Source organism: Hirundo rustica, chromosome 3 (assembly GCF_015227805.2).
Source record: "Hirundo rustica isolate bHirRus1 chromosome 3, bHirRus1.pri.v3, whole genome shotgun sequence".
Taxonomy (NCBI): domain Eukaryota; kingdom Metazoa; phylum Chordata; class Aves; order Passeriformes; family Hirundinidae; genus Hirundo; species Hirundo rustica.
The window spans coordinates 91,748,002-91,762,107 of NC_053452.1; the positions used below are offsets into that span (position 1 = coordinate 91,748,002).

Sequence of the window (14,106 nt, forward strand, 5' to 3'; positions counted from 1 at the left end):
ACCAGTGCCGAGTACAGGGGAAGAATGACCTCCCTACTCCTGCTGGCCACACCATTCCTAATGCAGGCCAGGATGCCATTGGCCTTCTTGGCCACCAAGGCACATTGCTGGCTCATATCCAACCGGCTGTCGACCAGCACCCCCAGGTCCCTTTCCGCCTGAACACTATCCAGCCACGCTGTCCCCAGCCTGTAACGCTGTAGGGGATTTTTGTGGCCAAAATGTAGAACTCGACACTTAGACTTATTAAACTTCATGCTGTTGGACTCTGCCCATTCATCCAACCGATCTAGGTCTCTCTGCAGGGCCCTCCTCCCTTCCAATGGATCAACACAAGCTCCCAGCTTAGTGTCGTCTGCAAATTTACTAATGAAGGACTCAATGCCCTCATCCATGTCGTCTATAAAAATATTAAATAGAACTGGTCCCAATACAGACCCCTGAGGGACACCACTGGTGCCTGGCCCCAGCTGGATGCTGCACCATTCACCATCACTCTCTGGGCCCGGCCATCCAGCCAGTTCCTAACCCAGCGAAGAGTGCTCCTGTCCAAGCCATGGGCTGCCAGCTTATCTAGGAGTGTGCTGTGGGAGACAGTGTCAAAGGCTTTGCTGAAGTCCAAATAGACTACATCCACAGCCTTTTCTGCATCTACCAGACGAGTTACCTGGCCATAGAAGGAGACCAGGTTGGTCAGACATGACCTACCCTTTGTAAACCCATGTTGACTGGGTCTGATACCCTGGCCATCTTGTAAGTGCTGTGTGATAGCACTCAGTATGAACTGCTCCATTATCTTACCTGAAGATAAATAGGAGAATAGTGCTGTAATGAAAAAAGTAATTAAAAGACTTCTAGAACTTCAGGCAGGCTAATCTGAGTTACTTTATTATTCCCAGTCGACAAAGATTATACAAGACATGACAGCATAGTTGCTGATCGAAAGTGTATTGAAGTCAATGGAAAGATTCCCATTTAATTCAGCCTGGACTGGGGCCACAATAAATGCTGTAATAAACTTGGACCCACTAACTTAATGCAACTTGGAAAATAATGCCTGCTTTTCTAAATTGCAAAGCTAACAGTTCTCTCCCAACTCATTCACACTTTCTCCCTGGTCATTAATTTCTAATTTTTAAATTTATTTTCTCACATTGTGCCATTACATTAATGTACTAATTTTCTACAATTGTAATATCATTTTTGTCCTTGTTTTGTCTACAGAGACTTGGGCAAGTTTTTTGGGTTTTTTTTTTTTCAGCTTATGCTGTTTTAGATTTAATAATTTTGGAAAATCATGTAAAGAAGAGATGGCATGTCCTGCTAACATTTCTTTATTCTCAAGTGTCAGTTAAAAGTGGGGGTGTTGAATTGGCTTAAATTAAAGAATTAAAGCAATATAGTGTGTGTGTGTGTGTGTTTGTGCTTGTAATTGGTTAGTTCAACCTGCTGAAAATAGCTAGTAAAGATCTTGAAGTTTAAATGGTACAATGGAATAAAATAAGTATACCTGAAGTGCTCAACAATCATTTCCTTTGACATGTAATTAAAGAAGGACTCATTTGCATTCTTTTGGGTCCACCTGATGTCAGTACTCATATTTAGAACATTCCTGAACATGTGTGCTAATTTCATTCGGCTAAGAAAGATTTTTCTGAAGGAGGAAAAGCTTGAAGAGACTGGACTGGTGTATGTTGTATATTGGGCTGGTGTCTGACCTGTTAGTGCAAGGAAAGTTGATGCTTATACTTCCAGTAATCATTGTTTCACATGTGCTGGTTAATCTTTAAAGAACAAGATCTCCTTTTATTCTTGCCATACAATTTTCTTCTTAACATTTTATGACTTAGGTAAATATCTGCTGGAATTTCCAGTGACTCTGAAGACCAAACAGAATCTTCCACCAGCAAATTGCTATACTTAGAAACCAAACATAGAGAGTAGAGTATGAATGAGGAAGACACTCGGTTAGAATGTAGCAGACATAAATATTTATTATTTCAGTTGATTTCATTTGCACATTGCTGTTCTGTTCTATGCTTCACAACGTTTATGGGTAAATTACTTAACCACGGATAGAAAGAGGTTTACCAAAAGGATGTTTGACTTTCCTTCCTCTGATCCAACTTCAACAGAGCTGTAACAGTGTAGTCAGTTTTCTAGCTGGTCATCCTTCAACATAGGAGAAGCCAGAGAAAAAAATTGTTGTACCTGGGTCCTCAGAAGGTCTGAGTTACAGCCTCCTTGAGAACTGTGGTCAGGGTGGTGATACAAAGCACTCTAGCTGTATCTAGCTCTAAGTGCTGGATCTGGCATCAAATCTGCAGCCTGCTTTCTGAGAATTACTTAGTATGGTTTTTATTTCACCTCACATAGTCAAGTATGAGTTTATATTTAGTCTATTTCTTTGATATGATTTTTTTTTTCTACAGTGAAATTGATATCTGCATTCAACTCATTAAATATGTGTCTCAAATTGAAAGGGTCATTTTAGTTTTGACTGTCTTAGACGGTTTAGAGATTTGGATTAATTAAAGTTATTTTAATTGAAACCCTGCAGAAAATACACAAGAGAAAAACAAACAACTTGTAGTAGGGCTTCTTTGTTAGTTTTGTGTTCAAGTGGTAGTTGGGCTGTCAAAGTAATTAGTTACTTGCTGTGTTTCTTCTATGTGACCTTCTTGATCAATAGCACTGCATTATTCCTGTCCACAAAAAGCTTTAAACGTGAAATTGGGAAGCCGATACTCAAGTCTCAGACACTCAAGTAAATATAGTATAGACAATTTCAGGAAATTTGGCACAGTAAGTGTTTCATTTTTTTAATCCTTCCATACTGAAATTACTGTGATTTGAAGCTATGGAAAGTCTTGTCAGAATACAGTCTGGTTTCTGATCCATAACAAGAGAACATAAACAAAATAAAACACCATGATCTTTAATCAGAGTGAATTTAAATTCTTTTGCAAGATTTAACTAATATTTCTGATAATATTATTAAACCATTTTAAGAGCAAACTTTGCCTCTTATTGTGCAAATTAATGTCTGCTTTAGTAGTTAGTTTTAGTAATTAAATTTAGCCTTAATGATTGCTAAGTGAGTCAGGGTGTGATTATCTTTGTGCTCTGGAAGTGTTTGGTCCCAGCCTTTGTTCCAATTTCTCTTAGCTATTTCTTAAACAGGTAGCAACTGCCAAACAGACTTGGACTAAAGGAATTATCACAGAACTTTTTCTCTGGGAATGGATAGGACTAAATAGAAAATGATTTTTTTTTTTCTCTCCTGTTATTTACTGCCAGATTCTCTCTGTCAGAGCTTTGGGACTTTCTTAGACAAAAATGCAGACTGGCCCATCCATCCTGCTTAATAGCCAGCAATGGACCGGTTCAGTAGAAATTTTACAATCCCTTTTGGAACTGAGTTTTACTAGGCTTTTGTGCTGTGTTCTTGACCAATTTTGCAGAATTCACCATATTTAAAAAAAAAAAAAAAAAAAAAAAAAAAAAAAAAAAAGGCATGATTTGTTGTTAACTTGCTCACTGCTAATTTAACTGAGTGGTTCCTTACTGTGGGAAAGATGTGGCTGAAAACTGTCCATCTACATCAGTGTGCCCTGTGAGGGCGGAACTCTTTGGTTATGTGTTGGGTATAAGGGGCAGAGCAGCAGTCAGTGTCCCTTGGCTGGCCTCAGCCTGCCCTGTCTTACATGTGCAAGGTGCTCAAGCTCTGTGACCCTCAGTTTTTCTCTGTAATTTAAGTGGTGGAGAAATTTTAAAGCATTTTGAAGGCTTGTAACTGCTTGAGTATCAGTGTGTTTAAGTGTCAGACATGAGTCAGTTTGTCATTGTTTAGAAGTCTGTAAGATTTCCAACAGGTTGGATGTTGTTTTTCACAGTCTCTAAGGCTGGTGTTAGCACGATAGGCAGAAGGAAGGTATCACGGTATCATCTGCAGGGCTGGGAGTTCAATTTTGTCTGCCCATCTTTGGATCCATGAAGATTTGGCAAGTCTGATGCTCATATTCTTTTCAGGGTTCTTTAGAAGAAACAAGAGTAACACCAATGTCAGCTTGTGACAAGATATACTCAGTTTTCTTTTTTTTTTTAGTATTTCCAGCTTTCAGGTTATAGTTTTCCAAGGTCTGTGTTGGCAATGCAATAGGGTCACTCTGTTCCGTATTTTACGTGTGTATTTTATTGCTAATAACTGATTTGCCAAAAAAAGTGTTTGAAAACTGCGGTCTTATAACTGCAAAGACCTTGGTAATGCTTTTTCCTTTCCTGAACTTAATTTAAAGCTGCTATGCTAGTCTGGTGGATAGTCATTATGTCTGTGGGAATGCTTCTTTGTATGTAGCCTTTTTTATTTTTCTTTCATCAGTTGCAACTACTCTGTGGTAGCAGATTCTACTTCATTGAATTTCTTTTCCAGTTTTATACATTATCCAAATTTGGTTTGTCTCTTTCATTCTATTAGGATTATCAAGGATTTGCTATAATCCTTTAAAAAGCGTTTTGATTGTTGTGCTTTCATTCAAATTATGGCTTGACTTGTACTTTTTTTCATGTCTCCAGTAAATCTCTCAGGTATCATCAAGTAGGCTTTTGCAAGTAAGGATCTGTAATACATAAAGAGTTGTGTTTTCCAGGTGTTTAAAGGGATCATGGGAACATGTAAATAGATATCTTTTGTGTATATTCTAGTACTGTAATTTATGTAAGATCCTTTAGGGTCTTCTCAGAATCAGAACTGCAGGTTTTTCAGAGTGGAAGGAACCATTTGATTGAAACATAAATTAGCGAACTCATATATGCTTGAAAAAACATCTTTTTATCAGAAGAAAATAAGATAAAAAAGACAATTACACTAAGGTTCTCTACATCTACCCAGGAAATTGACTGCAAAGCAGCTTGCTCATGACAGAAGAGCTTTTGGGAGCACTCTATAATTTCACATCTTCCAGAAAAGAGATAATTTTTTATGATTATGGATATGTTGCCTGTAGCCTAGAAATTCCTACTTTCCACAGCAGGGTGTCCTGTCCTACCAGGTACTGAAAAATGGGAAATATTAAAGACAGTAGCAGAAAATAAAAAATAGAAATGAGCTAATATGTACTCATTTTAAGACTAAGATAGGTTTTGTTTTGTTCTAAAAAGAGGTCTTCTACATGGTTTGTTCTGCTGTTTGCAAGCATAAAGTTAACCATGAGGGGGATGCAAATAATCCTGGTACTAGTTAGAAAAAGCAGGAAATATTTTGAGAAATGTAGCTTGTGTCTTAAGTGAAAATGCTTACATCTAGTTAAACTGTATATAAGGCCCCAGGCAATTTCCTCAATGGATTTTTTTGTGGGGCTGCATGGAAGAAAGTCCATCTGTTTAATATAATCCAAAACAAAAATAGACACCTCGTGATTAATGAAAACTACAGGAAAATTTTTCCAGAGATTGTGAAAACATTTTCCTCTTACAGTTAAATCCATTCTGTTACAGTTAAATCCATTCTATCTGCCAGATATTATCAAAGAATGGAAGATTTATTTAAATTGCTGAAACGGGAATAAAATAGAATATTTATACAGAAGTTTGTAACTGTCATAATTGAGGTTCATCAGCACAAGAGAAACAAATTAATGTTTTTGGATGTTCTGAAGTCCCATCTGTGCAGACTGGAGCTGAGGAAGACTGCATCCAGGGATTTGATGGTATACCAAGATGAGCTTCGTTTTGCAATGTTACTGAGACTGAAGTAGACACCAAGGTGTGTGGGGTTTGGCTGCCTGGAAATGGCCACCAAGAGCCATTGGAGTAGGATGAGGACAGCTGCCGCATATGGCATGCATGACACAGTTTTTAGAGCAGAGCGACATCTTTTTCAAAGGGTAGATCTGCTATCCTACAGCACCATCAGTGACACTAGAGATCATTTCAATTATCTGCATGGCATTCAAGTGTCACTTTGGGTGCTGGGGTGCCCTGCAAAGCCTCCCCAGTCCTAACCAGACCTTAGAAAGCTCTAGGCTTCTAGGTGCACATAGGTGAAACAGGGTAGAAGATAAACAATTAAACAAGCAACAGAGGGTGAATAAGAAATAAGGACAGTCCTTACCCGGTCTCCAAAAATCAGACAGGTACATGATGACATTAGTTTTTAGGGACAAACTCAGCAGTGTGTGATAAAACTGCAGTTGAGAATTTTTAGAATAAACATGATTTTAAACCAAGGAATTAGATTTGCTAGACTATCTTGCTGGCTTTACATTTCATGTGGTTATAGCACTTGCTGATTAAGGGTAAAATAATGAATAATATTAAAGGGAAGACTTCCCATTTAGGGGAAAATTTCAAATAAAGGAGGAAGGCATTGGAATGAACTGAAGATAATTGATAAAATCAGATTGATGCTGAAAGAACTGAGGCGGTATTTGTGATTAACTTAATTTTTAAATTTGAAGAAATACTGAATAAGCCTTACATGAAGTTTGATGTAAAAGAAAAAGGGGAACAAATTAACCAATTCAGAAGTATAGAAATTCTCCAACTTATACAAGGACAGAAATCAATAAAACAGAGTAGACGGTTTGATTTCAGGATATTCTGGCTAGAAATGTAATGCTATTTTCTATTGGTATTATAACTACATATGTGATGTATACAAACCATTTAACATGCATTTTCTGGAAAGACAAGGAAAAAGGAACTTTAGAATTACAACCCTTTTTCATATTTTATATGAACAAAATGTGCTTGATAGCTTTGCAAAGGACATCCCTCAAGGCAGAAAAAAAAAACCAAACCTTTTTTTTTCTATAGGCCAGTGAATCATGAACTGTTCCGCAGCATTGATTCTATTACTCCCAGTGGGTGGCAGTTTTCCTATTTGTAGCAGTTCCAAACATTGTTTTTCCCTTAGTGGCAGAAAAATTGCATGATGAATGTGTTTCATATTAAGTTTTGATTAAACACAGGCATTCGTGATAAATTCAGTTGCAATATACTCTTGAAAAAAAAAGTCATACAAATGGAGTAAAACTAATTGCTTGGCCTCATACTTTAAAGTTAGAATGCATTTTTTTATAATTAACTAAGGTTTCTTTGACAGTGTAGTTAGTGTTATGTCATCTTATTAAATATAACTTCCTATTCAAAATGTCTTATTACTCATGGGACTAAAAAAAAGATGCTCAGGTATTCTAAGGATTTGTATTGTGAATGAAATCTCTGTTTGGGAACAAGACACATTTCCAAAGCTTGATTTGGCTTTTAACTTAGAAGTTAGGTAAGTGTCATGGGTTAGCACAGTTTGGTTTTCAGTTGGGGAGGAATGTTCCCCTGCCAGGACCTTGGAATTGTTTTGGAAAGGACAGGGACTTATCAGAGGCTAGTTTTAAATATTGTCATCTGCTTTGGCCACTAAGAATGTTGAGTATGACTTTGGGAAGTACCCGTATAAATCCTGATTTTGTTCAAGCCAGCCCTTTTCCTCCCAGCCAGTTGAACAGGTAACATCAAGTCAGGACGTCCTGTTGGCTGGCCGGGCCTGCTGCTCCCCTCCCTTGGGGGAGCTGGTCCGAGGCCTGGCCAGGCTCCATCGGCTCCTGGCAGGGGAGGAGAAGCTGCAGTTTAATATTAGCTACTTCTAAAACTTCCCTGGAGCCTCGGAGCCCTGGAGATCTCCACCAGGCTCCTGTAACAGCCATGGGCCCGGTTGGGCCAAGGCCGCCCCAGCTGTCACGGAGGGGGGTGCAGAGCTCTCTCACCAGGCGGAGAGGAAAAGAGTAGAGGGGGGAAATGGGGCTGATCTGAGGTACAGCGGGGGAGAGACTGCTGCTGGCAGAGAGCACATGGCCACTGCTGGCCTGCGCAGATTTAACCCTTTTCTAGCAACATGAAGCTTCTAAGGCCTAACCCTTCCCAGAGAGAGAGAAAAGAGACAGAGTGGGTGTAGAAAAGACACAGCATGAAGTCAGTAGAGCAAGAGCGAAAAAAACCTAATAAAGATTATTAAAAGAAGGGATTAAAGATGTAGAAATTTTTAACTGGACTTCTCTAGTGTAAACTATCGTGGAATGGACTGTTTCTTATAATATCTTAATGTTATTTTGGGGAATGCGGGTTCTAGTCAAAAGTTGAAGATTGATATAATTAAAATTTAAGTGAGAATGTTAAAGCCCCTCGTCCTGGGGTAAAAGGAGGTCTCAGCCTTTGAGACGAAGATGATTTTAGAGAGAAAGTGATTTGAAACCTTCGGCTCCTAGAATAAAAGGAGGTCTCTATTTCTTTTAAGATAAAGACAATTTTAAAAATAGAAGAAGAAAATCCTTGTTTTATACTGAAAGAAGCATTCTTAAACAGTACCCCAAATATGCTGAGAGGCCCATGAGTAGCCAGGGGAAAGACTGCTAATGGGTGAGACTGTACAATCTACAAAAACTCTGGGCAGTTGCAGATATGTGACACTGGGAGCCACAAGGCTGTTTTTGTCTTGTGGCGAATGTCCCCATAGGACTTTAGAGAGACTCCTCTCCTGAAGTGATGAAAGGTTATGTTCAAATAGTAAAGCTGACTAAAAATTACAAGTAGTGTCTCTCTATGTTGTTTTGTAAAAAAGTTAACAGTTTGCATAGGGAAGGAGGAGTGTTTTAAAGTTTGGGTTTTTTCCCAAATTTTCTTTCCTTTTCCATTCTTTTAGTGTGTGTTAATAAAAATATTTGCTTATTTTTAAGCTTGAACCTGCTTTGCTTCTCCTGATCCTCTCCCACAGAGAAAAAAAGAGAGTAACACTAAAAGCACTACACTAAATTTGGCAAAAAGAATTTGGGAAACAAAAACACTACAGTAGGAAGCTCTTGATGTCTAAACTACCTGTTAACCTTGTCTTCTGAGAAAGTGAAAATAATTGTTATTGGCATAACCAGAAATTATCCATGTAAACGGAAATAATGGATTGGGATAGATAATGTCAAGGCAACCAATTTTTATTTTTTAGGTATTCTGGAGCTGATCCTACAGAAATTAGTCATCGCAATTACTTAACCGTGGAAGCTACACAGAAAAATAACTTGTGGGAAATAGTAATTCTTTATGACCAGATTAGCCACTTTATTCTTATTTTGTGCCAGCCTACATGTGGAGAGTAACTGAAAATCTCCAGCCCATGTACTCTAGAAATCACTCACATCAGCATAAGAGATATATTCATTCTTAGCTGAGTGAATGTCAATGCACCATAAGAGAATTTTAAGGGTCTAGACCAGCTCTCACTGACTTAAGGACCTAAGTTCCACATACCTCAGTAGTGCAGAATCAGCAGAAAAGGGAAAAAAAAAAAAAAAAAAAAAAAAAAAAAAAAAAAAAAAAAAAAAAGGCAAGCAGGGGTGGAAGGGGGAAGAAAAAAAATACTAAATACTTAGTTTTACAGTTGTTCTTGTAGTTTCATCTTTCTTCATCATTGCTACAAAATGAAATGTTGTGTACCAGCAATTTGTTTTAACCAAGAAAGATCAACACATCTCAGCAGGTCATTGTGTTTCTTCTTCTAGGCATGCTTATATCATGGTAAATCATTTGTTGTGTTGGATAAGTGTGTGAAACTGTCTTCTCTGAGCCCTCCAAATTGCATAGAAATGTAACTGGAAATCTCTGGTACATTCGGGACAAGAATGTCCCAGAAATGTCCCTAGTGGGATGTTTTCAGCGTATATTAAATCCTGGTTTATATTACAGGTACAGACACGTAATTTGTTTTTATATTTTACAGCTACAGAAACAAATAACTACATTATTAAGTGTTATAATTATATTAAATAATTATATTGAGAACTAATATATGGGTCTGGAAGTTCCTAAATGCCCTATTTCTCATCTCTTTATTTGTGCAAAAGATCTAAGAAAGTTAAGGACAAAAGTTAAGGAGAGTTATGTAACATAATGTGACTGGAAGTCTTAGTATGAGGCATTATTTTCAAGTTTATTGCATTATTTGCTCTCTTCCTTTAATGACAGATACTTTGGATTTTTGATGGTCTGTAAAATGCTCAGGATATGATTATTAACTCAGATGCCATTGACTGTTTCTACTTGGTGGGGTCATTATTTATTTAAAGCAAGTGTAAACTACAAAACAATGGAACTATCTTTTGCACAGATGTAAGCCATATGGAAACTCTTAGGTTATGGTTGTTACATTCATGTTATTTTTTTCCCATAGAATACATTTGTTTCAGTGGTGTCTAGAACAGTCATCTTCACTGCAACATGTTATTTTCAATATTAGATTAAAATGTAAAGTCTGTAAGCCAGATTCTTGCTGCACATCAGTTATGGTACAAGTAAGAATGTTGTCCAACAAATTTGAATAGTTTTTACTTGAGAGAAAAAATAGACTAACTGAATGTAGACTTCTGCATTAAGCATATATGGAGTTTCAACCTGAATCATGTTTGATTAAATGATCACTGTTAGAAAAATGTGAGATGTACTGTAGAGCTGAGTGAGCGATGATACTGAGGAAATGATAGAGATCTTGAAGTATTTATGAAGATGTAGGCTAGTATATGTCAAATAAAACTATATCTGTCTCTTTAAAGTCACTGTATTTTAGAGTTTATGATCTGTCATGCTGATGGTCCCGTTGACCAGGGCTTTTGATCTAACTTATGTGGGAAATCTTATGGCTAATATAAGTGGTTTCTTCCCATGTGTCAGTCAGGTTTTGGGGCAAGCAAGAGCATGTGAACCTGCTGAACAGTAGACATGGACTCCTGCAACAAAAGCAGTGGGGAACAATTCAACATTAGTGTTTCACTGTATCCCTGGAGTAGTCTGCATGTTTGCAGCTGAAGCTCTTTCTCCTATGTGTTTTTGGTGCTTTGAGAGATTTTGTTATTCTTGAGGGGTTTTGTTGCTGGTTTTTATTTTGTTTTTGTATTTTTGCTGTTGTTTGTTTTGTTTTGTTATATTTTGTTTTGTTTTGCTTGTCACTGCTGATATTTTGAATCCAAATCATTGAGGCAACTGCTAAAAAAATTCTGGTGAAATTATTCCATTTATTTAAAAGGCTTTCTTTTTCCTTCTCAGGGGATTCCTGGAATTCCTGGAAATCAAGGAGCAAAAGGACAAAAGGTACTATTAGTTGTTCAAAACACAGTTAAAACCTATACTCTCTCCCTCTCTCTCTCTCTCTTTTTATATATATATATATATATACACACACACACACACACACCCCCATTCCAAACTAAGGGCTCAGGCTTAGAGAAGAGTTTTCATAGTGGGGATTTATGACATTAAATCATGCTGAAGAAATCATGATATGTTTAAAAATTTCATATTAGGTTTTATTTGAACTATTCCAGAAGGAATGAATAGTTTAAAATGAACCATGCTAATTTCATAATACATTGAGAAACAATCTTAACTAAATAAATCTGCATAGTTAAAGAACATATTAAAAAAATGTTAAGCTTACCTGCATTAATTACAGAATTTTTCTCTTTATGTAAAAAATACAGGGTGAAATTGGACCGCCAGGTCAACCAGGAGCAAAAGGGTCACCAGGAGATACTGTAAGTTTCAAAATTGTGTTATTATGAACAAATAATTGCTATGTTATCATTCTCTGCTTGTCATGAACAAACATGCAATGGCAAATACAGGAGCAAACTAGTACTTGCAGGTTGGAAAGACAAGGCTATGGCAAATGTAAGTTTTTAGCTCAGTGACATATTTGCAGCTTGGAAATTCTTGATGAAAGCTGTGAACTGTTTTTTTTCTGTTACACTTGCCATTACTTTAAGCTTCTAAATATTTTGACAGGAGGTGAGAGTATATTTTTATAAGTTCTTGGATTTTGATGGTTGTTAAGAGATTGTATTTTTGAGTTTAATAATTTGTCTGTCTCGTGATTTGTCTCTCCTGTCTTTTTTTGAGGCATTTCCCCATGAAAGTCTTCATCAGTGAATTTCTCCTTTACATGTAATAGTCAGGCTGGATTTCATCCATTTTGATAGACAAAGGGGGTTCTGATGTCACTTTGTAGTGTTAAAAGCAGAAGTAGTACATATTTATATCTTCGAGAACAAATACAGAATACTCAGTGGTTCTCTAAAAGGGCTTTATTAATTTCTCAATCATCGGTACGCTCACACTGTTAAGCTTGTCTCAGTACCTGATTTTCTTTGCATGAGAGAAACAATCTTTTCAGGGACCATTCTTTCCCACTTTCAATGACTGCAGGGGTGCTGTGTTGGCTTGTGCCTCACTTGGTTGGATGACAGGAACCTTGAGGATGTCAATCTCAATGTGGACCTTTTAATCCTCTGTCCTTCTTGATGAATCTCTTTTAATATCCTAGCTAAGGTTACCATCTTCTAGCATGCATAAGGTCAGACCTGATACCAAAATTGCTTGGGCTTATGTCCCACTGCAGTATTCACTGTTCTGAAGAGAATCCTTGTTTGGATGGAGGTTAGTAACACGTGTGTTTGACCATATTGGTATGTGCAGTCTGGCATAATTACTTGTCACTGCATGCCAGATTAGTTATCTGGGTATGAAAGTAACTACTAACCTAAACATCATTTATATACTGGTGTGCTGGAGTGTTCCTCATGGTATGGCTCCCCTTCCCTTCCCTTCCCTTCCCTTCCCTTCCCTTCCCTTCCCTTCCCTTCCCTTCCCTTCCCTTCCCTTCCCTTCCCTTCCCTTCCCTTCCCTTCCCTTCCCTTCCCTTCCCTTCCCTTCCCTTCCCTTCCCTTCCCTTCCCTTCCCTTCCCTTCCCTTCCCTTCCCTTCCCTTCCCTTCCCTTCCCTTCCCTTCCCTTCCCTTCCCTTCCCTTCCTTCCCTTCCCTTCCCTTCCGTTCCCTTCCCTTCCCTTCCCTTCCCTTCCCTTCCCTTCCCTTCCCTTCCCTTCCCTTCCCTTCCCTTCCCTTCCCTTCTTCTTCCTTCTTCTTCTTCTTCTTCTCCTTCTTCTTCTTCTTCTTCTTCCTTCTTATTATTATTCTTCTCCTTCTTCTTCTTCTTCTTCTCTTATTTCTGAGCAAAGTTGAACAAAACGCCAGAGGAAAGGCTGTATCATGAATTCCAATAAAGCTGTGTGGAATTCCAAAGTGTTCATTTTATTTAACTCACCTACTATATTTTCTTCAAACTTTATTTAGATAAATAACATCTGGTTCATGATACACTTGAAAATAATTTATTCCTCTTTTCTGTCAATTCACTTAATGTATTTTTTGTCACTTGATACATTAAATAGGAGATTGATGCATGGAATATCTGAATATGTTATATGGCATTTGGGAATTTAAACCAGAAAAGATAGTGGGATTTTCCTTGTATTAGTCACACTGAATGTGTTTGTTCCAGGAAACACAGATGGAAAGCTTGTGGATGGTCTATTAATAGCTTGGGAAAATTTTTCAGTAACAAGTTCTTCTTCAGTAATGACTATCCCTATTGCATTGCCAACACCAGCAATTTATTAATTTACCTGACATATAAAGTCAGCTCTGGAAAACAGGACAATAATACTACATTTCATGTCCTTGAATTGTTCTACATTTTTGTTTGGGACATTCTCTTCTCTTCTAATTTTATATAGTTTCCAGGTTATGTTCACAAGCTCTTCCTCTATTGCATCCAAAAGTTTCCTTCTTGCGGTGTGCTGATTTCATTTAGTAGTCTCCATGTAATTTTTTAAACAAAACAAGTTCAATATGGCTTAGTAATGAAAGTGCAAGAAAGGAAACCAGGAAAAAGGGATTTTATTTCTCCTTTTCCTGCAGATGTATTCTTGACCTTTAGTTACACTAAATGTATTTTCTGATTTGCCTTCACTGGTGTGTGTTTGCAGGTCAATATGGATATATATACATAGCCGATTTAATTTAAAAAAAAGGAAGCCATTCTATTCATGTAGTATTTCTGCATTTTATTAGATAAAATGAATGAGGGGCATTTTTGGTGAGCATATGCCAGTTCTGTAATCCAAAGATTGATGTGGGTTTCACTAGAAATGATCTAGTGAGGTGGTAGAGTGTCTGTGGCCTAAAGAATAAGTGCTGTATTTATTGATGGAAAGTTTTGGTGACCAGTGTTTTC

The 14,106-nt window shown here is 37.5% G+C and overlaps 1 protein-coding gene across 1 annotated transcript in view; it reads left to right on the plus strand.

Annotated features, from left to right (window-relative positions):
* Positions 1-14,106, plus strand: part of COL21A1 (collagen type XXI alpha 1 chain) — an 80,385-nt gene that overhangs the window by 49,578 nt on the left and 16,701 nt on the right. The window contains exons 18-19 of the mRNA XM_040058694.2: positions 11,083-11,127; positions 11,517-11,570. Coding sequence (XP_039914628.1) covers positions 11,083-11,127; positions 11,517-11,570 — 99 coding nt within the window. The remainder of the gene's footprint in view (positions 1-11,082; positions 11,128-11,516; positions 11,571-14,106) is intronic.